The following is a 13962-nucleotide window of genomic DNA, read 5'->3' on the forward strand; positions in this document are numbered from 1 at the left end:
GCTTCATCAGTAGGAGTTTACAGGCCTGTCCATGACATTCCCTACTTACTGGCTTTATCAGTAGGAGTTTACAGACCTGTCCATGACATTCCCTACCTACTGGCTTTATCAGTAGGAGTTTACAGACCTGTCCATGACATTCCCTACTTACTGGCTTTATCAGTAGGAGTTTACAGGCCTGTCCATGACATTCCCTACTTACTGGCTTTATCAGTAGGCGTTTACAGGCCTGTTCATGACATTCCCTACTGACTGGCTTTATTAGCAGGAGTTTACAGGCCTGTCCATGACATTCCCACAGCTCTCTGGGAGCTCCACATTATTCCAGGGCAACAGCAGGTTAATGTAAGCCAGATGGAGCCTTCTCTACGCTTCCTCTGAACGGGGTTGTTTGATTGACAGGGAGTTGTGGTGGAGAATAAGAGCGTTACTGCTCAGAATCGAGTTGTGATGGAAACATGGAGAGTCACAAGGAACAGCTGTTTGTCTTAGCCACAACAGTCAGGACTTCTCCACTCAACTGTGACCACTCTTAATTACAACGTGTGGATGTGTGTGTGGTCGTGTCTATGTCGGTGTGTGTCAGTGCATGCTGAACTCCTCTTCTCTTATATGTGGTAAGTGTACTGTATGTGTGGTTAAAACTGTTACCCTACATCCTAAAACACATGTAAACACAAAACGATCGCAGACACTGATGTGACATTAGTTGTTCCGGTGTAGAGAGTACTTTTGGCAACTTTTGACACTTGGCATATGACAACATTTACCAACATTCAAATACGTTCATCCAAATAATTCACTCTGGCAGTCCCATTCACTCTGGTACTGTATGTCCCTGGGAAATTGTTCTTATGTCAGTAATCATTTACATCAAGGATCATGTTATGCGTTCGTGGACATAATGTAGGCTTAATGTAAAATCTATAAACACTCCTATTCTCCTTTCTGCTGATACACTGGTGCAGTGCTGTCTGACACCCTCCATATATCTACAGTATGTGATGTTAACTAGCCCACAGAAGAACATGACACCCAGGGTGACACAGGGATTACTTGTTCTATATTTAGTGTTTATGTACATGAATATTGGCAGGACAACTCTGTACATGTGACACACACAGCGATACAGTGGTAACACACAGACCTCCAGCACAGAACACATTTACAGACAGGCTCTAGAGCGCACACTGGCTGAGTTACACAACGGAATGTCTCCACAATGACAATTTCCTCATAGAATTTGAATGATTTCTTCATAACAGTAATAGTCATCATGATCAATAAAAACAAACAATCAAATCAAAAGAGGCGAAGTATAAAATAATTTAAATCTCTCCTAAATGTAAATGATGCACTGAGAGAACTATACACGGCTGTTATCTATTTTATCTCTGCAGGTCAACTTAAATTCAAACTGAAGTAACAAACCATTTTGACAGAGGAACGCAAGAGTCATGCAGCGACAGAGAGATGCACAAGATGAAACAGTCTCTTCTCTGAAGCTGTGAAGTCTCCCTGTTGGCAACGAGATTCTGGGACCCCAAGCACAAGGCGATCCATAGGTGAGCACCTCTCACTTATGGATCGCCCAAAAACATGCCAACAATGAAATGTAAACATAAATATACAGGTTGATATCTCCCTCTGCAAACAGTTAAGTCTCTGCCACAGGCTCATCAGCTGTGTGAGTGGTCAGTCTGTATACACTCCTTAGTAGAATATCACTTAGAGTTAAATAAAACTTTTTTAATATATATATATATATATATAATAGATTTATTCTGTGCAGTCTTTTAGCAGTACTTCCTCGTTTTCACCAGTTTGCTCTGATATTTGACTGAGTGACCACTGTGGCCCACAACATAAACATCCAGCAGATAGGTCTTGCCCGGCTCCAGCCCTGTGATGGTTTCCGTGGTAACGGCCTTCTGCAGGTTTGGGCTGTGGAAGTACTTGCAGAGGACCTTCTCTGACTTCCTGCGCGTCTCGGGCCCGGCACACTGGTTCTGCTCACGCCGCCGCTGCTCCTCGCCGTAGGTCTCGGACACCTCTTTTTTGTAGACGCAGAACTTGTTGCGGTCCTGCGTTCCCAGCCAGGCCACAGTAGCAGAGGAGCAGGTACGCAGCTTGTCGAAGGCCTTGATGCGTGTGTCCTCGGGTAGCGATGGGAAGGGCTGCTTGCTGCTGGGCTTTGTGGTGGCCAGCACCTTCAGGGTGGACGCTCCTTTCCTGCTGCCTCGCAGACGGATCAGGTACTTGGCCTTGGGCTTCCCTCGCAGCTGGAACTGCCGTACACCCTCCACATTCTGGGAGAGCAGTAGCTTGCCATCACGCCTAACCTGCACCTGAACAGAGTCCAGACAGGCATGTACAAACAGAGTGACCCTCTGGTGGGAGGAGACAGGGGCGAAGCGCAGGAACTTACTGCCCTTCCTCTTGATGAAGACGTCGGACACTTTGCCATCCTTCAGTTCCACCGTCTTCTGCCGAGCCTCCTCTTTGGTGCGGGCGAAGGTGCCCACATAGGCGGTGCTGGTGTTGGTGGCAGAGTTCACAGCGAACACGTCAAAGTAGTACTGAGTGTCCGGCTTCAGGCCCGACACGGTGAAGATGTTCTTGTTGCCGATGCAGACTTTCTGAATGTCAGAGGCCTTGGGTTTGGCTGTGTAGGAGCGGGAGATCTTGTTGCTGGTGAGACCTCGGTTTAAGTTATTGTCTGAGTGGACAAAGCCAAAGTGAGCAAAGTCGAAGGGGCTGAAGTCCCGGCCTGGCTTTGGAGCGGCCATGAAGGCATCGTCAGCGCTGATCTTAGCCTCGGCAGCACACAGGCTCTTGAAATTGTGCTCCTTGTTGATGACCACACAATACTGGACGGGCTGGCCCATCAGAACGCCTGTAGGGGTGGGCTTCCAGGCCAGGGTGACAGTGGTCCGGCCCAGGGCGGTGATGTCCACCCGGGGATCGTAGGGCAGCTCGGGGTAGGGCTGATCAGACGCTGGGGTGGTGGTAGCGTACACCTTGAAGTTGCTGTCCTTCTCTGTGGAGAGCATCTCCAGCTGATAGAGGCCGGAGGGAGAGCTGGTGGCCACGTAGGACTCCACATCATTCCCCTTGTAGGAGAAGAGCTCTGTGCCCTCATCTACTGTCACCTGCTGCTGCTTATGCTGGTCCAGGGGCTCTGGCTCACCTGGAAAACACACGAACTTAACATGAGTTCCTTTCATATCACAGCATCCCCATCACATCCTGAGATATTTTTTGCTAACCTCCCCTAATGTTTATTTCATTTTTTTCGGGCTCTGAAGTAAAATAATTTCCACAGGTGGCTAAAAATGACCCGTTTAATGTGTTGATCCTGATGAGGTCATGGTAAAGCTCTCTCCGAGCCGTACGGACGATTAGCCCCTCATGAGCCAGCGACCATGTTTTCACTCTAAACATCCCCAAAAATCCCAGGCTGGTATTCACTTGGCCCTTCCTGGGAACTTGTGAAGCTATGCTACAAAGAGGCACCTTGTAGCCTATCTATGAGGGAGTCAGTCACAGGCCTTATTTCAGCTGAGCAAGGAAACATAATATTATGCTTGTCAACCAGAGAGTGTGCTCAACGGTGTTCTAAATTAATGCTGAAAGATCCGATCCGAGGCCGAGACATTCAGCAAAGAGAGGAGCAAACATATGAACAGACAGAGAGGTTGTGCATTTGTGTATTTACACTGGAAACTAATGCAATCCTGACGGCTAGTGCTCCACTCAGCCTCTGTGAATGGCTGCTCGGTCTATGTTAAGCTGCCATGTGTAGCACATATTGGAGATGAACTGTGTTGCAGTATTTAGTCTCTATTCTACTGTATAATCTATTAGGACAGTGAGTGAACATCAAAAAAGCAGGTGGTATCAGGCAAGGAGCCCATTTATTCATTGGCACAGACACATGCATACCCATATAGTCCTACACGTGCACACCCATAAAGTCCTACACGTGCATACACATGTACTTTCACACCCTCACATTATGCACACTCTAAAACCACCGCTGCAGACCATGTCTGTGCTCTAATGGGACTGGGCTTGAGGGAGTTGATTGATTTCTTGTGTTTCTAAGACAATGTCCAGATGGAGAGAGAGTGACTGAGTGTGTGAGAATGAGAGGGTTGAGAAAGAGTGAGCGAGAGAGAGAGAGAGAGAGAGAGAGAGAGAGAGAGAGAGTCTTCCCTTTGGAGGACAAAGGGAGTATACGTTAGGAATGGACAAGGGGGGTTATTGTACCTAGCTATATAAAAATGTTTATGGGGGAGGAACGAGGAAGGCTTAATCACATTCTAAACTCTTTACTCATACACTGTGTTTGTCTGCCAGCCAACCAACCAGCCAGCCAAGGGCAGTCTGTTCTACTCAGAGCTCTGTGCCCTTTTCACAGACTACAGAGGTGTGGTCAATTCAGACTTCAGTGTGGTCAGTTCAGACATTGTGTCACTAGTTAGTTAATAACCATATCACAACCACACCAAAAAAGCCCACCAGCAACGCGGCCCAACCACAACAAAATGTACCAAGTCTTTCTCATTTTATTCAAAACTATATCAATCAAATGTTTATGTTGCTGTTAGTTTATGTTCATCCTGATAAATTAGTGAGATGATTGTTTATGTACTTGTTGTACATCAAACATATATTACACAAGTTTTACAATGTAATTAGTGTAATAGTCCAATTTACATTAGCTATCAGTTCTATAAATCATGTTTATGTAAATACCTGATCCCTCTCCACTGGCCTCCTCAGGCAGCTCCTGCAGAGTTAGCTTCCACTCCAGAGGAGCATCACATGGTGTGACCGTCACAGACAGTGGGGTGTTGTCCTCCTCCACCACAAAGTAGTACCTTCAGAAACAAGAAGTATTGCCCAGGTAAATGACAGGGATCAAACAGAATGTGGGGTTAACTACTGAAATCACTCTACACACTAAGTCTATGGTCACTCTATGGAATGCTAATGACATGGGCCTCTATCAGCAGACATTACCTAAATCACATGAACATCTCTTTCTCATCTATAATGCATTTCCTCATCCTAGTATACATTACAATGCATTCCATATTCCCCATGCATCCATTTGCCATAAGTCATCATACAGAGCCTACAGTGCTATTTAGTGGGGGAAGGCTACGACGCTGTTTTTGAGCGATACACAACCTGGCCTCATGCAATTGGTAAGATAAGACATACAGTACATGTACATGTTTGGAGCAGTACACCTACATGTTGGTAATGGTTGTTGATAGTGACGGTTGTCTTTACATAGACCTAAACTCATTACCTTTTGGGCGTGTCCCTGAACAAGTATCCACTGATCTCGGCTCCGTCTGGGATGATAGAGGAATCATGGAACAGGGTTTTGTCTCTGATTTGCATCTGGAACAGGCCCTCGTCTCGCGTGGGCAGCTTCTGGCCCACTACAACCCCCAGCAGTAGAGCTAGGGCCAGAGGCCAGCCCTGAGGTCCAAAATCCAGCCTCATCCTCCTGCAACACATAAATCAGACATGCAGGACCGTCAGAACAAGTAGAATTCACGTTAGAAAAGCAAAAGTAGTGAATATTGGACATCTTTCAATCAATGCTTGGAAGAGGATCTTGAAAATGTACTTCCAGTTGTGCCTGTTAAGTCTATCAGAATGGAAGGGAAACCAGTAACTCGCTGCCGAAGAGAGGAAACTGAGAGACAGAGATGGACAGAGAGGCCCCATCTCTTGGAAAAAGAGAGAAAGTGGAAGGCAGACAAAAAGAGAGAAGACACTTTGGACCAGAAAGAGGGAGAAGATCAAGAGGGATACAGCGGCTAGTGTGAGAAAGGTTCCCCAAGGTCAGAGAAACTAGATTGAAGGGGATAGAAGAGGAGAAGAGATTGGCACCAGCCGCTAAACTGTACTGTTCAGTAGATATCCCCACGGCTATGGGACGTGGCTCAGTACACAGGTCTTTGCAGCTCACTGAAGATCAGGAACACTCAGATATCCTCTGTCTATTGATTTGGCCACATTGATTGCAGCTGATGGGAAAGGCAAATCCCTGGTGATTTAATCAGGATAATGATGGCAGATTAGCCAGATACTTTACTGCCATTTACAGCAAGTGAGAGTTTGTCCTTTTAATGACCCCTCTCTCTCCCTCCTTGCTCTCCTTTTCTCGCTCCCTCTTTCTTTTCCACCATAGCTCTCCATCTATTTTTCTGCTGCAAATATAGCTCATCTTTGTCTCTTGCACACACATACAATCTCTATCCCTTCTCTTTCTGTCCTTGTCACACAGACATCCTATCATTCCTCCCTTCCTCTGGAAAGACAGATAAGTCAAACCAGAGAACCCAAAGCTGGACATGCTTCCATGCTACAAACATTGCTTCGTTACTTTATTGTCTTCCTTTTAAAACACAAGCCAGAGAAAAGCCCTTGACAGCTGTGTCAATTTGTCCCTTTAGGCCTCTCGTGTCTGAGCTGAGCCTTCCCTCATTCAGCCAAACTTCAGAGAGGTGGAGGAAAGCCTTCTAAGTGGTACTTTGAGATTTGACTCACAGAGAGAAGATGCTTATCTCCGCTTGTCTTATTCCACTTCAGAAGCGTGTCGGTCGGAACAAAGACATGTCTATTAATACTCGAGACAGTCCTGAGGTGGTATGTACAGAGCTCTACAGAGTTGTCTCTCACTCTTCAGCCCCAAAACAAAGCACAGAGGCTCCCAGAGGTCCCAGTCTCTGCTGCACCAAGCCCACATAATGACACTACTGGACTGATGTCATCAGATATGGGACATGTGCGCTCTCAATTATTAATTAGTGTGGAATCGTCCAGCAGATTTGCTTACAAACATTTGTGGCATAATCCAACATGCACTTGATGTGCTGTTTCCAATGTAAGCAACTTGCCCACCGCGTGTGGTAATACTGATTCAAACTAATGGCTCGGGTTTGAATTGGTCAACGTGCTGCAGTATCCCAAGTCTGAGAAGCGTTACCACTAAATGCTACGTTCCACTATCCAGGCTCCGATCTCATGTATGAGCCACTGCTGAAAGATGACACCTGCACATTAAAACAGTTGGATTTGACTGTGCTAATGTCTAGACCTTGAGGTTGTGTGGTGCAGCACAGGCAGTATGTATGGGTCATGTAGGCTGGAATCTGGAATGTTTGTGCATGCATGAGTCTGCAGGCCTGCCTCTACCATTCATAGGCTCCCTTTACCAAAATAAAACTTCAAAAAAGCTGCATCTGGAACAAATAAAGCCTAATGTTTAATTAGAGTGAGGGAGAATGTATGATAGTAATTTGGGGGGAGGATCATTTGAAGGCAGAGCCGGCCACAATCGTGTCAACTTTGTTTTGCTGCTGTTTTTTTGTATATTTATATATTCATTTATTTTTCAGTGTCACTCCGACTGGAACTTTGTTCAAAACTTGAAGCTCTTTTGGTTGCTAAAGAAAAAGTCTAATGCATAATAAATGGTAAGTTGTGGCAGCTTGAGGGGTGTGGGGTAGGGGGGTAGGGGGGTAGGGGGGTAGGGGGGTGGGGGGGGTAAGGATAATACTGAACAGGTTAGGTGCACAAAGCATAATTAAGATAGTAATTGATGTAAATAAAGGTATGTCACAGTTCAACTGTTTGACTCATAGTAATAACTACGTAATAACCATCTAAATTATATGACTTTACAATTACGGTTAGTAAACCCGTGTTTACCCTGTGCCTATATCATGCATTTACCAGAACTATGTGTATGACAACTTAGCCAGATAACAATGTCAAAGGGATACCTCTGGATGAACTCGTGGATACTATTTTTATGTCTCAATCAATCCATACATTAAACAAATGAAATGTATTACATGATAAAGAAGTCATTGTGTGTGGTCAGTTTGGTTGTAGGACGTAGATGTTTGTTTATGAATGTTTTTATGGGTGTGTTCGTAAATGTAATCTGGAGTGCGCTCTGGGCATTTGTAAATTCATAGCATTGTCAGATTGTCCGTTTGTAAAGTCAGAGCGTTTCGCACTACACTGGACACTCTGACCGAGGAGTAGGGTTGATCTGAGCGTTCTGATCTCACAACAGCAGTCAAGCACCCAAGCTGGCTAACGTTGGCTAGCTTGCTAGCTACTTAAAGACACAAATCAGAGAACACCTCACTCTGACCATTTTACTCATCCTGCAGAGCTGGTTAGGCTGTTTTCATGTTATCCAGAGTGTTGATGAATGTAACTGGGCTGCTGGCAACAATTTAATTGCACTTTTTTTGCAGAATATTACAGACACCGGCCATATTCAACGGGTGTTGAGCGTACGTAAATTCCTCAGTTATTCTGCGCTCTGGCACACTCAGACGAGAGTGCTCTGAAATCGGAGTAGATAGCCAGTGTGAATTTCTGAACTATATACTATATGTATGTACAGTTTGAGATCAGTTGGTGAGTCAGGGAGTCAGCTGGTATTCCAGATGTCAGTCAGTCAGTCATTGTGAAGCTAGCCCAGCACAGCCTGATAACTAGCACACCTAATCAGTGTTTCTGAGTGACAGAGAACATGTATGCACAACGGAGCAGCTTACGCCTGTCATTCACACGGCCCAGCAATAGTCCTGCCCTCCACATGTCCAACTTGAAAGACCCATGTGGAGTGTGTGTGAGGGCCTCTGTGTGTGTGTGTGTGTGTGTGTGTGTGTGTGTGTGTGTGTGTGTGTGTGTGTGTGTGTGTGTGTGTGTGTGTGTGTGTGTGTGTGTGTGTGTGTGTGTGTGTGTGTGTGCGTGTGCGTGTGTGTGTAAGCATATGTATGTAAAAGAAGATTGTGTGTGCGTGTCTGTGTTTTTGCCTGCCAGTGTGTATACCAGGCCTCCGACTACCGCTACACTACCACATCGCCCCTCCGTCTCTCCATCCCTCCAATGTCTTCTCTGGGTTGCCCTCTCCATCCAGCCACAATCCCAACCTCATCCTCCCTCCAGCCCACACCCAGCTCCATGACTCCCTGTCAGGACGGGTAAACCTCATGCCTGCTCCCACATGGAGCTCATTAGCAGGACGGGAAGGAAACAAATACACTTTCATTTCAACACAAATAAAGAGACATTTCAGATTCTCCCCAAGAAGACGCCTGGCAGGGCTCACAGGACCTGGAGCCTTTGTTTGATTTCTTAAAGCTGCTCTGAAGGCAGATTTACGGTCGGTAGTTCTTCAGTAGCAGACTCCATCACTGCTGTGATTGGGGATACAATCATTGGGGATACAGACAGGCAGACTGGGCTGAGGGCTAAGAGCCTGAGATGGAACCAACCACACATAACCTGGGCCCATTCTGATGGAGAGCCAAACCCAGAGCACGTCTGGTGCTCTTGGAGAGCCAAACAGCTCATTAATGAATTGGTAGAGACTGTGGTTTAGGCTTCTGTCCAGGGGCAGAACTTTTGTCTGTGCACAATGTGAGTTTCTCTGTTTGTGTATGTCTTCTAAACCGTCAAATTCCTCAGAGTGTGTATAAGTCTACATCATCACTCATATTCTGTCTCTAAACCACCCACATCATCATCATCATCAGCCCACAAAGACTCAAAGACTTTGCTGCTGCTGGCACAAGAGCGTGTTCAGGAAGGGGAGCCTATTTTCCATCCCTGCCTGCCTCTCTCTTGTTCTGTTTTATGGTCCATCTCTGAGCGAGGCAGCAGTTAACACGGCATCCTGGAATGTTGCTTAGTGGAGCGGGTCAGGTCATAGGGCACTTTCTATTACTGCACAACAAATGAGCCATTCAAATGAGGGGCGCACCTTTGACTGATGTGCACATCGTTGCTGTCATTATGACTAAAGGGAAGCGCACACAAGATTAGCCCACAAAAAGCCCCATGGGAAAGAAGTGGTCCACTCTCTGCCCATCAGCATATCAACGATAAGGGCATAGACCAGCATCGTGGGAAATGAGGCAGTCATGTATCCATTATGTTCCACTGGGCAGAGAGCACAGACCCCTTCTTCAGGAGAGAGATCCGTCAGTCTGAGGGCACTGCCTCTGCTTGTGTCCATTTGAAGAGGCATAATGAGGGATTTGCAGAGTGAATGTTTTGGACACTGGGAGAGGGTGTGGGTGGATAAAATGAATAGTTTAATTGAAGGGACTAAAAACCTGTCGCTATGTCCTTAATCTTCCAGCAACGACTCTGGACGTGACATCCCACTCCAGCGGTCCGCACAAAGCAAACGCAACGAGAAGAAGACTGTATATACTGCAGCTCGTCACTTCTCCGGACGCATAAATTGCAGTAGCAACACTGGCGGAATTCTTTCAGCCCAGAGTTTTCATATGCAAATCACGGTTTAGTTACGGTATGCAACACAGACCTTCCCATTTTCAGACTTTTTGTTCATGATTCATTCTCCTGAGAAAGTACGGGAGGCAGTGTGGCTTCTCTCTGCTACTAAATACAGTTATTCAAATTCCCATTCTGAGTCTGTCTCTCATTATACTCCTGAGCCCAATGGGGAATGCAGCTGGGGGAAAAACAAGTCTCACCAAGGGATGGATGAGGTGAATAACAGAAGCACATAACTTGGAATTCCTTCCCTTCTGATTTCCTTGCGTAAAATTCATAACGTAAAATGCATTAATTTATACCAATTATTTATAAACGAATAACACGTTTAATCAATGAAAAATATCTTATTACGGCTCAAATAAATGTATTTCTAAAAAAAAGTTAATAAGAGAGGATTTATATGATCAATGATCAATTGTTTTTAAAAAATGCAGTAGTTTGTTTTAAATTTAAGAAGATTTTTAAGGGTCTCCAAATGTGAATATATTTGTGTAAGAGAGTAATCAGAGCAGGATAGCGGTTATTGTACAGGTGCGGTGGCTCGCACAGGGTTGAGTAAAACTATTCCAAAAACTGATGTCCCATTTAAAAAAAACAGATGTCCCAACATGTGTGGCATGTTGCATCGGCAGCACCACTATAAAGAAGGGCAAATGAAGAGAATGTATGCCACGAACTATAGAATGGGGTGATAACGCATCTTGGTGAATTGCGTCTGGCGGCTTTGGAGGGTGCTCCGTCACCCCTGGGAGCATGGGAACCCAGTTAAGAGCACAAAGCAGCGCGCCTCAGATCCAGAGCCCCGAGCTCGAGGACACTGCCTTCCGCGTGTCCTTTTCAACTCCCTCAAAAGTGTATCTTTTTTGCGCGACATTAACCTTGCCAAGTGAAATAATGGCAACAGCCAAACTAAGGAAACCAAATTAAAAGATCATGCGAGCCCGGGCTTGATTGAAATGTGTTTGAAAACCTTAACTTCCCGGAGTTGTAAACCACAAAACCCTTTCCCCTCTATCTGGCAGTATTTTCAAAGGCAAGCGTTATTTAATCGGAGAGTCCCTCTCTGTTTTCCTTTTTTATGGAACCGTCTCATTATCTTCAAAAAGCGCTCCACAAACCATATAGAGTAGACCAGGCTACTACAAAAACGCAAGCATGTTGCCCGAAAGCAACGTTTTCAATCGATGTGATTTGGCATTCGTAAGTTTAGGCTATTTCATGGGATATTTATATAAAACAGAGATCTAATGAGCCACTGATACATTTAAATTATTTTGTGAATGAGCGTCTTACCTTTCAGTTTTAGGGATGATGAAAATAGTTGGAAAGTTGTATGAATATGTTGCTTTTTCCTAACCAGCGAAACAATTATGAGACCACAATAGAAAATGTAAAAAATGAAGAAAAAAACGCTAAACAGTTGTCCTTTTCACTGTCCAATAGATTCCTCGAGTCAGTTCTTGTATGGTGGCAATCGGATTACAGGTCTGGTTAGTTGGTGGCAGTTCTGGAGGGTTGAGACTTGTTTCAGAATCTGAGTGGGTAGGTATCCTGAGTTCTGGCTGCGCGTCCGTCTCCTGTCGCGCGGCTGCTATTGAGATTCCGACTGGCAAACTGGTGCGAACTTCTGTCTCTGCGCTCTCCCTAGGTGCACTCCGATAACCAGCCCACTCCTCCTGGACATCACAACCCCAACAAATAAAAAACCAACCAGAGACCAGCCAGAACCAGCAACGGACCTATCACAGACATGAACTTAAACTGACATCACTTTATGAATGAAAAACCTATATTTCTACATTACTTTGGATTTACTTTGAATGGCTATAGCCATACCAAGTAGACCTAATTTGTATAAATTGGATGACAATTACACACGTTTTACATACATTGTATTAAACCTTTTTTCTTTGCATTCAAAATAAAACTTTAAAAACATTTTTCCATCGAATAAGGTAATATCCCTACAAGGCGAACACTAAGGTTGAACTTACCAGAAATACTTGAGAGACGTGTCTGTAAACCTAGAGCAAAGCAAAACAAGGCATAGATCTGGTGTCTTCACCTCTGTTATTTTAAGAGCGGGGATCCCCTGTGAGCTGTTTACGTACGTTGTAATGTGCGCAGAAAACGAGCACACTTGGGTAGGACCCTTTTCAAAGTCACGCAACCCTCGGGTTACATTTTCTGTGTTGTCAGTGAGCAAGTTTTATCATGAGCCTAGATAGATGTGTAAGCACAGCCATTTTATTCCTTCATCTGTCGTGTGTAATTTATGTGTAATGTATCCATAAAGAGCGTTTTCTCTGGGTTGCTTTCGTTTGTCCGGAGTGTTGACACCAAAACAATTCGACTGGGCCGAATGTGTTTTTGTTGCTTACAATACATTATTCCGTGTAGCCTAAAGGTGTGAAAACGCCGGCGGTACAGAGATGCTTTTGTCTGTTCCCGGGCCATAACCCAGGGAAGTAAATATTTATCCAAGATAAGAGCCTGAGTTCTGTCGGTGATGTGAATTGTAAATAATTTACGACTTCATGGGGGTTGCCGAGCTCAGCAGAGCAGCCCGAGTAAAATGATTCCTTTATCCCACCCGTCCAGAAAATAGATAGGAGCGTTACCGTTTAAAACTGTTGTTTCATTACCTCGAATCCCTTGACGCATTAGCAGGAACAAGTGTAGCAATAATGCATAGTATATATAAAGGGTTAGCATACTCTACCTCGTTAATGGGAGAGGGAAAGGAAAGCAACGTTGGATAGGAGAGAACTTGGCAATTATTTAACATTATGTTAGAGAACAGTTGGCCTAAATATGTAGATAATTTTCCATCATACATTTCCAATTTGACCTCTAGCCTAATCATATCACTTAATGCAGACTAATTCAATATGCGTAGCCTATTCTATATATAATATATTTTTCAGCCAAAAACAAATATATATGCGTAATTTCGCACATTATAGTATCAGTATAGACAGTAAGTAGGCCTAACAAACATACCGCAATTAAAGTAAAAACCATTGAGTGAGACGCCTTGGTGCAACAGCATCATCTAGCGTCAGTGGTCTCTCTGGAGGCGTAAAGCCGCGCACACTAGCCTAGACTGGTTAGCGCGCTGGCTAGGGAATTACCGAGTGGACTTTCTATCTCAGGAAATTGGTGGCACCTTAATTGTGGAGGACGCGCGCATCGTAATGGCTGGAGCGGAATGATATCAAATACATCAAACACACGAAGTTTACACACGAAGTTTATGGACAAGGCTCTTGTTATGTCCACTGTAAACTAACGGTTCTCCAGGCACATGGCTGCCGCCATGGCGAAGTGGTCTCGTCAGCGCACAGGGTTTTATGCGTTTTGAGTCATTCGGACAGACTATGCTGCCACAGTGGTAGGTGGGCAAGTGCTGGCCACTCCTGGCTCCTCGCATGGTCCGGACTGTCTGGATCCTGTAGGGAAGGTTGTGTCAAGTTTGATAAATGATTTGGGAGCAACTTGAAGTAGAGCTCCAGACCCCTGACTTCCCGACCTTGCATCTCACATCCTGGTATCACTCCGCATAATGCAAAGCCATTCTTTCTCTCTCTCTAGCTCGCT

At 45.0% G+C, this 13962-nt stretch overlaps 1 protein-coding gene across 2 annotated transcripts; it reads right to left on the reverse strand.

Moving 5' to 3' along the window:
• Nucleotides 1-1052: 1052 nt before the first annotated feature.
• LOC109898007 (protein NDNF) lies at nucleotides 1053-12448 on the reverse strand. Of its 2 annotated transcripts, none has more exons than XM_020492730.2 (4): nucleotides 12357-12448; nucleotides 5324-5527; nucleotides 4762-4886; nucleotides 1053-3190 (listed from the first exon to the last, which is right to left on the reverse strand). In XM_020492730.2, the coding sequence occupies exons 2-4, from the start codon at nucleotides 5521-5523 to the stop codon at nucleotides 1797-1799; spliced, it is 1719 nt and encodes a 572-aa protein (XP_020348319.1). In that variant the 5' UTR covers nucleotides 5524-5527; nucleotides 12357-12448; the 3' UTR covers nucleotides 1053-1796. The 2 variants fall into 2 exon arrangements, with proteins under 2 accessions (XP_020348319.1, XP_031689307.1); XM_031833447.1 differs by lacking the exon at nucleotides 12357-12448 and adding an exon at nucleotides 11656-12041.
• Nucleotides 12449-13962: the final 1514 nt, after the last annotated feature.

The sequence above is a fragment of the Oncorhynchus kisutch genome, linkage group LG10, assembly GCF_002021735.2.
Source record: "Oncorhynchus kisutch isolate 150728-3 linkage group LG10, Okis_V2, whole genome shotgun sequence".
Lineage (NCBI taxonomy): Eukaryota > Metazoa > Chordata > Actinopteri > Salmoniformes > Salmonidae > Oncorhynchus > Oncorhynchus kisutch.

Excerpts from the sequence above, each read along its gene's own strand:
- LOC109898007 (XM_020492730.2), bottom strand. The coding sequence starts at position 5,523 with ATGAGGCTGGATTTTGGACCTCAGGGCTGGCCTCTGGCCCTAGCTCTA. Across the intron at positions 4,887-5,323 it reads TTCAGGGACACGCCCAAAAG|GTACTACTTTGTGGTGGAGG; the intron begins GTAATGAGTTTA and ends TTGTTTCTGAAG. Across the intron at positions 3,191-4,761 it reads GGCCAGTGGAGAGGGATCAG|GTGAGCCAGAGCCCCTGGAC; the intron begins GTATTTACATAA and ends TGTGTTTTCCAG.